The following is a 13958-nucleotide window of genomic DNA, read 5'->3' on the forward strand; positions in this document are numbered from 1 at the left end:
TAATCCTCTAAAAGTTAATACTCCTTCTGTTTTTGTGATGTGAGGGCTAGGCTGGAAGTGAATGGTGAATTGGTTTTGTGCGTTTATATTTGAGGTAGGACTGAACATGGAGAAAAGTGTAGCTTATCAGTGCAAATGGACAGCATCAAGACACAGTGTCTGGAAGCCAGAGGCGGCTGCTCATGCCATGAAGGGCAGTGTGGTTGGAGCATTGGGGGGTGAAAGCTGGTTACAGAAGAGATACAGGGGCAGCCGAGCAGCACCGGTGTAGAAGGAAATGTAGGCATTAGGTTACTGTGCAGTTTAAATTCTGATTTCCTGTCTGTTATGTAAACTCTGCTCCCCATTTGTCCTTCTGATGTGTCAATAAAGCAGCTTCTAGCCAATCAGGGGAGAGAATAGGGCTGGACTTCCTGCCAGCCAGTAGAGGAGGAGTTAGGAGAGGAAGTAGAGGATTCAGCCCCGGTAGAGGTCTAAGACAATCAGGAGGAAGGAGCTGGAGCCCAGGAAAGCTACAAAGTATCACTGGGATGTTTGCTGGGACTAAGAGGAAATAGCACAGAGGGTTAAGAACCAACTTAAAACTACTCCGTTTAAGTGAAGCCTTGTGTTATAAAAGTCTCAATAGCTAGGTTAAGAAATAAGGTAAGAGAAACACACATGGTTTTATAAAAGTAACTTCAACAAGGAAGAGAGACTAAATCAAGCCCACTGTTACTTTCTTATCACCGCAGCCACACAAGAAGCTGGGGTTTTCTGCAGGTTCTGGGGATCCAAACCCAGGCCCTTGTGTGTGCACAGCAGGCCATGCCCCAGCCCTGATCTCTTTCCTGTCACAGCAAGGGTAGCGGTGTCTCTCTCTCATGAAGGGCGAGGCTCCTCGGTGTCCCTGTTTATCCCATTCTTTCAGTTTCACGCGAGGTAAAACTGGCCCCTTACCAACCGAAACCTGCTTGTAGTTTATTTATCTGAATACTGAAAACGGCTTTCTTTATTAGGGCCACGATGTCTCCTGGGACGGTGCCTGTCATGGCCACGTGCAGCTGTGATCAGTAATGACTAATTGTCAGTAGCAGCCACTGATGCGTTATCCCTGCAGGAAGGGACAGGGAGAGGAGGCTGGGCTGTGGCCCCCGCTGCATGCCCTGCATGCCCTGCATGCCTGTCCACTGGGGCTTACGAGGGTCCGCCCACTCCTGTATTCATGCCTGAACCCACGAGTGTGGACTTCTGATGACACCTTTTTATTCCTTCAGTCTCAGGTCTGTGAGCAAGGTTTGAGCGAACTACCTGAAACTCTAATCTCCAACAAATGGCTGCGGGCCCCTTCGGCAGTCTCAGGCAGCCTGCCCTCTGATCTGAGGTGAAAGGGCATCTGACTTGACCTTGAGTTAGCTCCACGGGGACAGTGAGGCAGTGGGAAGGCCTGTATATTCAGTTCATAGTATATATGCAGATATGAAACTTTATGCCAAAGGCTCGGGGAAGCGGGGCGTGTCAGGATTACTTTTTGTCATAACCCTCAACTTTATGTTGCCCCCCACGCACACCCACTGCTAGACATGGAAGGAAAAGCCCATACGCACAGCCCTCCTTCTCGTAAGGCATTTTACCTGTATTGCCAATCTAGCCCGGTGGCGGTGCCACCCACCTTTGATCCCAGCACTTGGGAGGCAGAGGCAGGTGGATTTCATTGAGTTAGAGGCCAGCCTTGTCTACAGAGCAAGTTCCAGGACAGCCAGAGCTACACAAAGAAACCCTGTCTCAAAAAAAAAAAAAAAAAAAAGCAATTTAATGAGGTCTCCTGCTGCACACTCTCCACAAAACCAGATCTTTGTTCTTGTCAATGCTTCCAAAATTGTGGACGTGTAAATATTTACCTAATATTTAAATAGTAGAAGTGGAATTTTGCCACATTTTAATTTTTGCTTCATTAGGATAAAAAACACAAGATGTGAAACAGTTGTCTTTGTTTTTAAGTCAAGGTCTTTTTACAGAGCAAACTGACCTGAAACTCATGGTGATCCTCCTGCCACAGCCTCACAAGTCTAGCACTACATGTGAGCTCAGTTTCCATGCACTGCTGCAGGGCTTTCATTCTTCATATGACGTTCTGGAATTTTTTCCCATAGGGATAAGTCCAAATATGGCTGAAAGCCAGGAAAAAAAGAATGATTTTTAGAACAGAGAAGAAAAAAAGCAAGATAGATCTGGTTCAGGACTAGATAGACTTTTTGCCCCTCACCACCAAGGGTCCAGGAATATACCAGGCAGGAGTCAAACCGGGAATGAACGCAGGGGTGAGGCCCACAGAGCGCAGGGGTGAGGCCCCCAGAGCACAGGGGTGAAGCCCTAGAACACAGGGATGGGGCCCCCAGAGCACAGGTGAGGCCCCCAGAGCACAGGGGTGAGACCCCTAGAGCACAGTGGTGAGGCCCCCAGAGCACAGGGGTAAAGCCCTAGAACACAGGGATGGGGCCCCCAGAGCACAGGTGAGGCCCCCAGAGCACAGGGGTGAAGCCCTAGAACACAGGGATGGGGCCCCCAGAGCACAGGTGAGGCCCCCAGAGCATAGGGGTGAGACCCCTAGAGCACAGTGATGAGGCCCCAGAGTGCAGGAGAGGCCTCCAGAGCAACCAGATGAGACTAACTCCTGTGTCGTCCAGTAGTGCAATGTCTTGGACAAGGTTGACTTTAGTTACCTTCTGTGTTATCCCTTGGAGAATGGATGCTGCCATCTCGCAGAGTCGTGGTGACAGGACCCAGGCTCAGGTAATTGCCTGGATAAATGCCTGGGTCGCTGTCCCAGTCCTTGCTTGGCCATGTCCTTCCGAAGCTGGAGACTGTGGCAGTGCTAAGACTCTTGGTGTTGGGAGTGTCTGCAGCCTAATGGATCGTGCCTCTTACAAAACAGAGAGCAGGGCATGTGCAGTTCCCTCTTAGCCAATGACCACTTCCTCTGGAGTTTTGGTGTGTACTAAACGTGTGGTTTTTCAAGTACTACTCACTTATCTTCCCTAAGTATGCCTATCTGGCATGTCAAGCGGTTTGCGGGAAAATTTTTGGCCAAGCACAATTACACCAGGTTGTAGTGAGTGCAGGAAGAGCCACCCCTACACCACACCCAAATTGTAGCTATACGCCTGTACTCTGATACAAAATGCTCTTTGTGGCCCACCTTGTCCTTGTTTCCAAACGCCTGGGGTCACCCCCGCAGCAGCGGAGGGGGAAACTGGTTTTGTTGCCCGTGTACAGTAAGTTAGGTGAGGGAGTGAGGGAAGCCCACTGCATAAGGCCTGGGCGCAGCAGCGGTCACGCAGTTAGAGCTTGCAGGAGCTTTTCTCAGCTGAAAAAAATTTCCCCAGAACTAAGAAAATATGAATGGACTCTCTGATAAGACAAGTGAGGTCATAATGATGTCATGAGAACACGTAACAGCCGAGGAACCACAGGACCGGGAGGAGGTGAGGGTACCAGGAAATGATAAATCCGTTCTCAGGCGCACCCCGTAAATCTCCCAGTGAGATTGTTCCATCACAGGCCGTGGTGTCTACAGGGCGCGGGCTTCATCTTCAAGACGGAGAAAATGCAACCGGATGTTTACTGCCTTCCTGCCCTTTTCTAAGGTCTTTACAGTTATACTCTGACTTGGAAGGTGTGTCATCATCCGGGAACCGGGAAGTACTAAGCTGTAGCTCTAGTCAGTTACTCGGTGGGTGATTGCTGACGAATTTTGAATGAACTCACCATCCCCTCACCACCATCCACAGTATATCCTATAATATGTATTTACTAGCACATGTGTGTGTGTGTGTGTGTGTGTGTGTTATAACTTCATATCTGCTCATTGTATTTCCTGACGCCACTGTCTGTCATGGAGCATGACGTGTGCGCTTCCCCACAGAGAAGAAATGACTTATGTGGGTCTTTCCTATGTTGTGCTCTCCGTGTACCTGGAGGATCCCGGATGTTGTCTGGCTGTGGTTAGCCCCACTAACAGACTGCTTTGTGCCTTAAAATGACATGTTTTCTATTCTGTGTAGTCAAACTCTGTCAGGGGAGAGGAAAAGAGGAGGAGGAGGAGGGAGAAGAGACAAGAGTTGTAGGAGCGTGAGCCGCGATAGATTCTCCCCGGCACTGACATACTGACCTAGGACCTCGGAAATCCACAGCGGATGTTAGACATCTCAGCACCTGGAGGGACATATGGCTCTCATTGTTTAAGGCCCAGAAACTGCAGCACAGTGTGGCAGCAGCGGTCCCAGTTCAGAGCTGGAAGCTCCGTAACCATGGAGACGCAGCCTGTTTCCTAAGAGGCAGCAGTGGGCAGACTGAGGTTGTCCTCATAATGGCTGGGTTACTAAGCTGCGCTCCGTGGCCCCTCTGCCGTTTGTCCCAGATCCTTGGCAGTGTCAACACTTAACATTTCTCATGAGAGTTTTCTTTCTAGGACCAGGGTAGAGAAGTAATCATTAAACTTGATTAAGTTGAAGATAGTTGGAGTTGCAGGTAAGGTCACTCCAAAAAGAAAGTCTCACTTGAACAGGAGCTGTGGTCACTGCCTTGCCTGATGCCATTGTCTGTTTATCTAGGAAAGAGAACGCATCGCTACAGCCAGGATGAAGGACTCGTCAGAGTCTCTGAGCAGCGACACCGTCCTCAATAAGCAAGACAGCGACATGCAGAAGGAAGAGAAGAATGGCAGGAGTGGGTGAGCAGCTCTGGCCTTCAGGGGCAGCGATGGAAGAGAGACCTTGGGTGGGGTGGCGAGGCAGCTCAGCACACAGGTGCTTCCCCCGATCCCCAGAGGCTTAGGGAGTCATCGGCACCACAAATTCCGTAAGTTACCTAAAGATAATCCCAGCTCTTGGGAGGCAGAAGCAGGTAGATCGATCTCTGTGAGTTCAAGGCCAGCCTGGTCTACAAAGCAAGTTCAGGACAGCCAAGGCTACACAGAGAAACCCTGTTTTGAAAAAACAAAACAAGAAAAGCTCCCACACTATACTGAATCACAGCAGTAACTGCTTTCCCAACCTCTGTTTTCTAGGGCTCCAGCCAGTGAGCAACATAAAAATTCCCTTAGACAGAACGCTTCCATAAAACCTGGGTGGGGTTTCACAGTGCCCATTTAATGGGCCAAGGCCATCAGTTTAAATCCTCGCCTGAGGCAGGTGTGGCGCTGTGGTGGCTCACAACTTGGTTCCTAGCACACTGGAGGCTGAGGAAGGAAGCCTGAGCCACGTGTGAGATTGTTCCAAAAAACAAACACTAAACCTTAACCACCAACAGCAAACTGTATGTGGCGAGCAGTAAAACATTACTAGAATTCTGCTGTGGAAGTGTTTGCAAGGGTGGCGTATAAAACGGTCACTTCTACCCCCGCTGCAAACCACCTGTCAGCCACCACGTTGGCGCGGGGGTCCCTGGTTCGCTAACAAATGCACTCGGCTCTGCTTGTTAGTTGGGACTTCACCCTGTGTTCACTGTTGAGCACTAGGCTGTTTAGTGCTTTTGGAGGTGAGTAGCAGTAACTGTCAGTCTCTCCAAAGCAACATTGCCCCAGTCACCCCAAACGCTGGCCTGACCTCCTGCGGTCACTCCTGGCTTAGTAGCCCTTAACTCCAGAGACAAGGGAATACCAAGGAGCTGGGCAAATGCCAGGACTTAGGCAGTAAGGAGACTCCCATCTTCCATAAATGGCTGCACACGGCCAGCAGCACCATGGGAGTCAAGTCCTGGAACCTTCAATCTCTTCCCAAGATGTGCGCAGCCATCTGACGTTCATTTTTAACAACAGAACTAAGACTTCCTGTGTCCCCGGGCCAAGTTTCCCCGCTGGAGCTACACACGGGCCTGTCAGGACTCTCCGCTGGAATTCAATATATTTGGAAGGGGTGTAGTTTTCCTAAAGGAAAACTTTTTCGAGAGCGTACAAAATGAGAAAACAGAGCCAATGTGCAATGAACTCCAGATGTGAGGAAGACTGAAACCCTTCCCAGGCTCCTCTAGACAAGGGAAGGAGATGTTTTCCCACGTGATCATCCCTGGCTATGCTGAGACGTTACGTGCAGACACTCTGCCCTGTCCTCATGGTCAGACTCCAGAGAGTGCTCAGACAGCTGTGAGTGCATGGAGCATCGCTGTGAGTGCATGGGGCATTGCTGATCCTGGCTGGTCAAGCTTACGGAGCGCTGGGAGAGTGAAGTGCAAATTTGAAAGCCTATGCCATCTCTTCACGATTTTTAATTTTTGGTTGTTCTTTCCAAGAGGTGTATTTGGCAACACCTGTTGTTGGTTATGAGCTCTCCAGATACAAGGTTTCCAGGGAGGGAGTGCAGGACATTGTAAAGGGGACGGAGGAGGAGGCTCCAGGTCCTGGTTGCCATAGGAACCACAACACCCTTACAAACTGTGCCACCATGACACATCCTGCAGGGTGTCCTAGAGGACAAAAGCTGCTCTGTGGCTCACAGCCTTGGAGGCTCCATGACCTTTAGTCCCTGGCAAGGACGAAGCAGCTTGGAGGAAGGGTGTGGCGAGGAAGACAAAAGCAGAGCAGAGATGGGAGAGCAGAACAGGATGTGCCCCGAGGGCACGGTGTGACTCCCGTCACCAGCTAACCCGACCATGAGGGCAAGCCCTCTGACCTGGCCTTCTCTGGTAGACACATGCAGGGGTGTGCCTTCCACTGACCCTCCTAGGCCTCTTGCACACCAGTCCTGTTACACTCAAGATTGGCCGTCGTGTAAGTGCTCTGAGAAATGGGCCAAAAGAGAAGTGATTTGGGAAGCAGAGAAGTCAGTTCCCAATTGACAGTAAATCCTGTAGACAAGACCGGCATGGGGGCGCTGAACTGGCCATACGTCCAGGTTTATGGAGCAATAAAAGGGTTCAGACCCCTTAACTTTTGTTCCAATTTAAACACACACACACACACACACACACACACACACACACACACACACACACACCAGTTTCTCTGAGACCACTGGAAGGGTGTTGGTGTGGAGTCATCCATTATAAACCTTGTTAATCCTGAGATTCTCCAGGAAAAACAACTCCACCACTTTGGGCCAACTTTAAAGCACTTTATTAAATGGTAAATACTGACTAAGGGATGCACTTTTGTTAGGACTATTCCCTGGAATTTCCTAGCTGGAGTGGCCTCAAGCCAAGTGTTGCAGGGGTTTATAAGGACAAACTTATAGGCCACTTCCCCATGATGCTTTGCTATTTCCCAGAACTACAATTTCCAGCATTCTAGGAAGTTGCCTGGTTCCTAGGTGGGCAGGTCTTGCGGGTTAATTTTGGGCATTACACCTTGTCCCGGGATCAGTCGTGAGAACACTATTAGCTTGGAACAAGCTTGGGGACTTTATTCAGATGGTCCTGTGAGGCTTTGTGAATCTTTTTTTTTTTTTAAACATGCTCCTAAAAAAAAAAATCACTTACTACAGTGGTGCTTGAAAATGACATTCTTGCCTCTTTTCCAGTCTCCACGAGAGGCAGAGGAGGCAGGTTATTATCCCCATGATAGTGTCAATGTTGGAAAGTTAGTTCAGCATTTAGCGGCTGCAGGAACTCAAGGCCAATCAGTGAGCATGCACCAAGGTCTCCCGCCCCCTCATGGTGAGAGAAGTACTCGTGTCTTGATTTGAGTAAAAGAGTTGATGTACGCAAAAGAGACGTACATAAAAGCCAAGGAGGAAATACTGAAGTCCCTGGTTGCTGGCGTTATGCTGATTATTATAGATTTTTAATTTTCAAAACCACCAACAATAGAGTCTTTTGATCTTCAAGTTAAAAATGAAATATACAATGAGACCAGGCTATCAAGTTTATTTACTCAGTTGGAAGCAGAGTTCCGGGATGCTGGGTTCCCCGTGGGCGTGTGAGCACCTGTCCTCTTGGTTGTCATGCTGTGTTCATTCTTGTTTCACACAGAAGAGAAGAGAAATTTAGAAATCTGACTTCAGCCAAGAAGCCGTCTTCAGTTCATTTTTTCCCAAAGTTGGTGGATTTGGCTTCCACACTGACACTACTGTCGAAGTCATTTTCCGAAGAACTGCCTCTCAGCTTCTACCAGATCTCCAGTGCTCAGAACAGTGGTTTCACTTTCTCATCCATGGGACCACTGACTTCTAAATCTACCATCCTGAGCTGCTCCCGAGGAGACACCAGCCTGGCAAAACGGAGTACGTACCAAGCACGTTCCCACAGCATGTGTCTGGACTGGCTCCTTCCCTCCCGGCCCAAGGGATGTTATTTGGTCCCAATAACATTCGGTTGTTTCTCAGTGTCGGTATCACACCCAGAATAGGTTGGCTGTGGTCAAGATTCTATGAATCTAGATCTGAGGTTTTAAATCCTGGGCATGCATGTAAACGCATGTGCCCAAATGCAGCATCTCCATAAGGAGGAAGTCTGCAGCTACCATGGTGGTTTATGGGTCCTAGAATTGTTAGAGAACAGAAATGTGCCGTGTGAATTCCTAAGGACCTTCCGCTGGTCCTGCTAGAAAGACTGGGCTGCCTGGACCAGCACGGTGGTTTGTGAGTCCATTGTGAGCGAGCTCTGGAACTGATTGAGGACTAAAACTGCCAGTGTGTGGGTCCAGGGATCCTTCTGATGAAGGCTGGTGTCAGGAGTAAGCAGTGTTCGCAATCTCTGTGGCTGAGATGCCCGGGGTGGCAGTGACGGCTAGAAAGTTAAGATGCCTACAGAGGAAGAGCCCTTTGCAGAGTACTGACAGAGCCGTCCACCCACACTTCTGTTCTCACTGACTTTGTGGGGGTCTGTGGCTGCTGGGGTGGAGGTGACACCTTCGGATTCCTTTGGTGTCTGTCTATGTGTTTTTCTCACTTGCTTGTCCACTTTCTCTAAAAGGCACAAGCTTCATGAATCCGAAGAAACCGCTCCCACTGAGCTTGGACTCGGACACATTTTTGTTGGGGGATGGCGAGGACTATTTCCTTTCCTTGTTTGGAAAGTCGAAGAGGCTCACCGCACACCCATCCCATGCCCAGGATGTGTCCAAACACCTGTCTGTGATTCTCGAAGAAGTGGGCCAGTTCACATCCAGGTACCCACCTGACACCGTAACGTCTTCTCTTGCAGTCGTGGATCAGGACAGAGCCGGGCCCTGACCTGTTGCTTGCCCATCTGTTTACCAACAACCTTAAGGAATTCCCTGAACTATCCCACACGTGCTCTGAGCAGTTAGAGAAAACAGATAGAAGTTCCTAGGGACCAAACAATGGTTATGAATTTTCCAAAGATGCCAGAGGAAACTACCCAGCACAATCCACGTGGGGGGTCAAGATGGCCAAGCACGCATGGCCCTCTTACTGCTAGCTAGCCATTCAGGTGGATTTAATCTTTTTCTTCTATTAGGCTGCTGAGTTAAAGACAAGAACAAAATTAATTTTTACACCAGTGACCTATTTTTTTTTAACTTTTATTGAATGTCTATGATTTACATGTCATGCACCAAATTCCCTCTCCTTTCCCCAGTAAAACAAACAGACAAACGAAAAGTCTTGTCACAGAAGCTGTAGTGTATCACGCAGTATAGCCTTTTGTCCACATATGTTTACTTTCAAATGCTCATTGCTATGAGTCATGGGTCTGGTTTGAGGCCTACACTATCGTTACCGGATCCTCACTGGGACTGCTGTCAGATATCCCGTTGTTGCCGTGTGTCAGGGAGATTCTTAAGCTTTGAATCTGCAGGTCTGGCCCCTTCATGCGTTCCAGCAGGTCATAGATGGGGTAGATGTTGGGGTAAGATCCACTCAGAGCCCTGGATCAGGGCCTGCTCCCATGTCCTCAGGGCAGGGACAGCTCACTCAACCCCACATCATCAGGGCAGGGCTGGCTCACCTGCTCCCATGTCCTCAGGGCCAGCTCTCCTGCTCCCAATTCGCCACATTGTTGCTGGCCATCAAGGCCTAGATGGCCTCCTACTCCTGTGGGTACTGGATCTTGTGGGCCATCAAGCAGGTGGCAAGTGGAGGCCCCTCAAAGTCTTCGTTGAGTAGCTCACAGAAACCATTGATACTGGCCCAACTCAGCTTCTTGTCCTGGGGAACTTGTGGCTCTGTTCTCGCTTGGGCTCAACTCGAACAGCACCCCCTCCTCAAACACTATCTCCTTGGCCCACAAAGTGGTGGTGGCCCGGGGTCCCTGGGACCTCACTGGAGCATGGTCCCATGGTCCTGCTGTGGGAGGACATGGATGATCCACTTGACAGGATTTCTTTCTTTCTGGGAAACACCAGCACTGTGTTTTGGAGCTCTCAGAATGGTCCTTTGGTGGCTGTGCAGCCACTGCTGTTCCACGGATCAGACAGTATGCGATCGACGCCATCTTGGATGATCTTGGCTTGGGTATTTCTCTGTAGTGTGTGTGTGTGTGTGTGTGTGTGTGTGTGTGTGTGTGTGTGTGTGTGTGTATAGGTATATTCTCACCTGTGTATATGGAGGTTTTTGGTCTGTTCCATGGGAGCCATCCACCTTATTTCTGGAGTCAGGATTTCTCACTGGTTGGGCACCCCCAAGTAAGCTGGGGATCCGTCAGTGGGCCTGCTCTCTCCCTCCCCACTAGTGGAATTCCAAGTGCATGCTACTACACCAGGATTTTTCACATAGGCTCTAGGAACAACTCAGGTCTTCATGCATGCATGGTGAGTTTAATAATTAAAAATAAGATCTAAGATACCAAGATGCTGGGCAACAGATATTAGATGGGGAAGTTTATTAAGTGAGCATGGGGGGGGGGAAGAGGGGAAGGGGAAAGAGGTACCCAAGAGAGAGACAGAAACAGAGGAAAAGGGAAAGAGGTAAGAGAGGGAGGGGCGAGGTAGGTCTGTCCTTTATATACTGGGCAGGGCCACACCCCCATGGCAGATAGGCAGTGACATCACTGGTAGGCAGACTGAAGCCGAATCCTAAGTTCACTTTATCAACAGAGCCAGCATCACTTCTGAGTGTGACTTTAAGAACTTCCAGGTCAGGGAAGGGATAAATAGAGTGCCAGACAGTGGGAGAGAGCTTGCTTCCAGCCTGGGGTGATTTCAGAAGATACTGTGTTGTAGTTAATTTATCATTATGACCTAATAATGTTTATTATCAGGCCTATAATTATTATTATTACAGCAGTGTTTTCTAACCTGCTAGCAATTAATCAAGACACAGACACCTGTTATATTTTAAAATAGCCTTAGTTAACCTGGGGCAGGGCAGATATTAATCCCCTAAACTACAACCCATAGTGGGGCAGGCATGGGATACCTACCCCATCCCATGCCATCTGCTTCTATCAAGCTACCTCCCATCCATAATCCCAAGTACTTGCTAATTTCCATCATCTGAGCCAAATCCTCCATCCACACTAGCCACGTGCTTCTTCCTTCTTCTAACTCACAGCTTGGCCACCTTCTTCCTGCTCTTTTCCTCCGGTCTCCTCTCTTTCCTAAGATCCTCTCTTCCCCCAACTAGGGAACCTTAGCCACGCCTGTCCCATTTGCCCTGCCAGGTGTGATGGCCATTTATTGGTCAAACAGGAAGTTTCTGAGGCAAGGTTACATAGCAACCTTGAGGCACAGAGACAACAAACAGTAATTAGCATCAAAATGCATCAGACCAACCTCAGGCAGCAGCGCTGTGAGGAGCTGTCATTTAGACAGGCTTCAGAAGATAACTTGTGTAAGACTTACAGATTTGGAGTCTGAGAGAGTGTCCCGGAGCACCAGTTCTGTGTCCAGTGGGATGACCCGGCTGGGAGGGCCAGTGTGCTCTCGGTGGGTGTCCGGACTGCTCTACAGTCAGAACCTCTTGGGGACTGGGGCGTCTGCCATTATTTACAGCCCCAGGTAATTCTAAAGCATAGACAGGCTCTCCCGCTGTCTTGCAGTTTGCTCTGGAGGCTGGGCTGACTGGCCAGTGAGACCCAGGTTTCTGCCTGCCTTTGCATCTCCAGTGCTGGGTTACAAGTGGACACTACTGTACCTGGGTCATTATGTAGGTTCTGGGGTTGGGCTCTCATGCTGTGGCAGCAGTCACTTTACCACCACCAAAACCCACCACCACTTTGGTGAGCTAGGATGTACTTTGGTGTAACTTCAGATTTTTTTTTTATACTTACTATCATTAAGCCTGGATTTAACATTTTAAATTTGAAAAAATTTGACTATTATGTCTTCAAATCCCCTTTCAACACATGAATTAGGCTGCTTGAACTTGTGCCACTACTCTCTAATGTGTTGTTTTATTTATTTAAACTAAATATTACCCCTTCTGGCCCAAAGTCTTCTGAGGATTGCATATTGTGCTCCAGGGGTTAGTTAGCATGTTGTGCTCCAGGGGTTAGCATGAGATGCTCCAGGGGTTAGTTAGCATGTTGTGCTCCAGGGGTTAGCAGGAGGTGCTCCAGGGGTTAGCATGAGATGCTCCAGGGGTTAGCATGAGGTGCTCCAGGGGTTAGCATGAGGTGCTCCAGGGGCTAGCATGAGGTCCTCCAGGGGTTAGCATGCAGTGCTCCAGGGTTTGGGGGGTCTCATCCTGGCTGGTGAGAACAGGCAATCTTTGTGATGCTCACCCTTCAAATGTCTTTTCCTCCATCCTTGAGGAGTTTTGTTCACCAATGAGCTGAAGAAGCTTTGAGTCCACAGAGGACTGGATGCTCATGAGCTCCCTCTGCATAGGAACGCTGTCCTCTCTGCTACTCTGCCTGTCACCTTGACCTCCGTGGATCCTAACACTAGGGAGAGAACCCGCTGGTCCTGTGTGGTTCCCTCTCTTTGGGGAAGTTTACAAGCTCAGTGCATTGGTTTCCAGTCAGCTGGGCATTCCCACTTGTCAGGCATCAAGGGCCTAATATCTTTAGCAACACGTATTCCTTACAGTTCTCGGCTGTGTGAGCCCCGTGGAAACCCTCTTTCTCTTGTTCTGCCTGGCAGGAAGGAGCAATGGGGGGGGGGGGGGGAGGCGACCGGATGCTTTCAGTCAAAATTGTTGTTTCTTTTCCACCACCACCCACATCTCTGGAGATCGTTTTAATATTTGCCAACAGTGGGTGGGGGAAAGATTTGTAGGCAAGCAGGACATGAGGTAGGGATGCTGCTAGTACTTTGACTAGTCACGTGTGCAAGCACACTCCCTGTACCCAGGCCCTGCCAAGTGCAGTCCCTTTACTTTAGGAGTGAGGCAGTGACACTAAGGGGGAATCTTCCAGTCTGCCTCTGTATCTGCCGCTATTGTGGCCTCTTACCATTAGCTGTGACGAAACACTCTGGCCAAAAGCAGGTTAGGGAGGGGAAGATCCATCTGCCTGAAACTCCCGGGTCAGACTCCATCCTCGAGGGGTGTCAGAGCAGGAAGGCGGGAGCCATGGAGGAGCTCAGCTTGGTGGCTCATTCATGCCTACCTCACTTTCCTAGCTAGCCCAGGACCATCTTCCAATGGGGGGGGGGGGGCTGCCTCATGCAGCAGCTGGGTCCTCCTACATCAATTAACAAGAAATTCCCAAGACAAGCCCATATGCCAGCCTGACCTAGGCAGGGCCTCCGTCAAGGCTCTGCTCCCGGCTGACGCCAGGCTGTGCCCAGTTGGCAGCTGAGGCTGGCTAGTGGGACACCCAGGCAGTGTCTATATTCTAGAGTCCAGCGGGAGCAAGCTCTAGACTGCAGTGGGCTCTAGCCAGTTAGTGTGTGGATGTCCATTCTCCTGCACAGCCAGTGAAGCTGCAAAACCCTCCTGTTCCCGCAGGAACCCTGATTCAGGCTGAGCATTTCCACTCTCCTGGGGGCGTCTGTTCCCCACTTCACCAGGCAGTACCGCCCACCCCATACACACCGCAGTTACAAACTTGGATGCCACATGTATTAAGAATGTTACATATGGTTAGAGGAAGTAAAATCCTAAACTTGACAGCAAATCACAGAGAAACAGAAGCCCGAA

General features: G+C 49.6%; 1 protein-coding gene across 7 annotated transcripts in view; it reads left to right on the forward strand.

Moving 5' to 3' along the window:
* The first annotated feature begins 434 nt into the window (after nucleotides 1-434).
* The window catches only part of LMNTD1 (lamin tail domain containing 1), a 56622-nt gene continuing 43098 nt past the window's right edge, over nucleotides 435-13958 (forward strand). For 4 of the 7 annotated variants that reach the window (XM_084765830.1, XM_084765825.1, XM_084765831.1 and 1 more), the window contains exons 1-4: nucleotides 435-645; nucleotides 4593-4711; nucleotides 7945-8195; nucleotides 8887-9082. In XM_084765830.1, coding sequence (XP_084621956.1) covers nucleotides 4620-4711; nucleotides 7945-8195; nucleotides 8887-9082 — 539 coding nt within the window. In that variant the 5' untranslated portion in view covers nucleotides 435-645; nucleotides 4593-4619. The other 3 variants (XM_084765828.1, XM_084765827.1, XM_084765826.1) reach the window with 3 other exon arrangements.

The sequence above is a fragment of the Acomys minous genome (assembly GCF_964271855.1).
Source record: "Acomys minous genome assembly, chromosome: 17".
NCBI lineage: Eukaryota > Metazoa > Chordata > Mammalia > Rodentia > Muridae > Acomys > Acomys minous.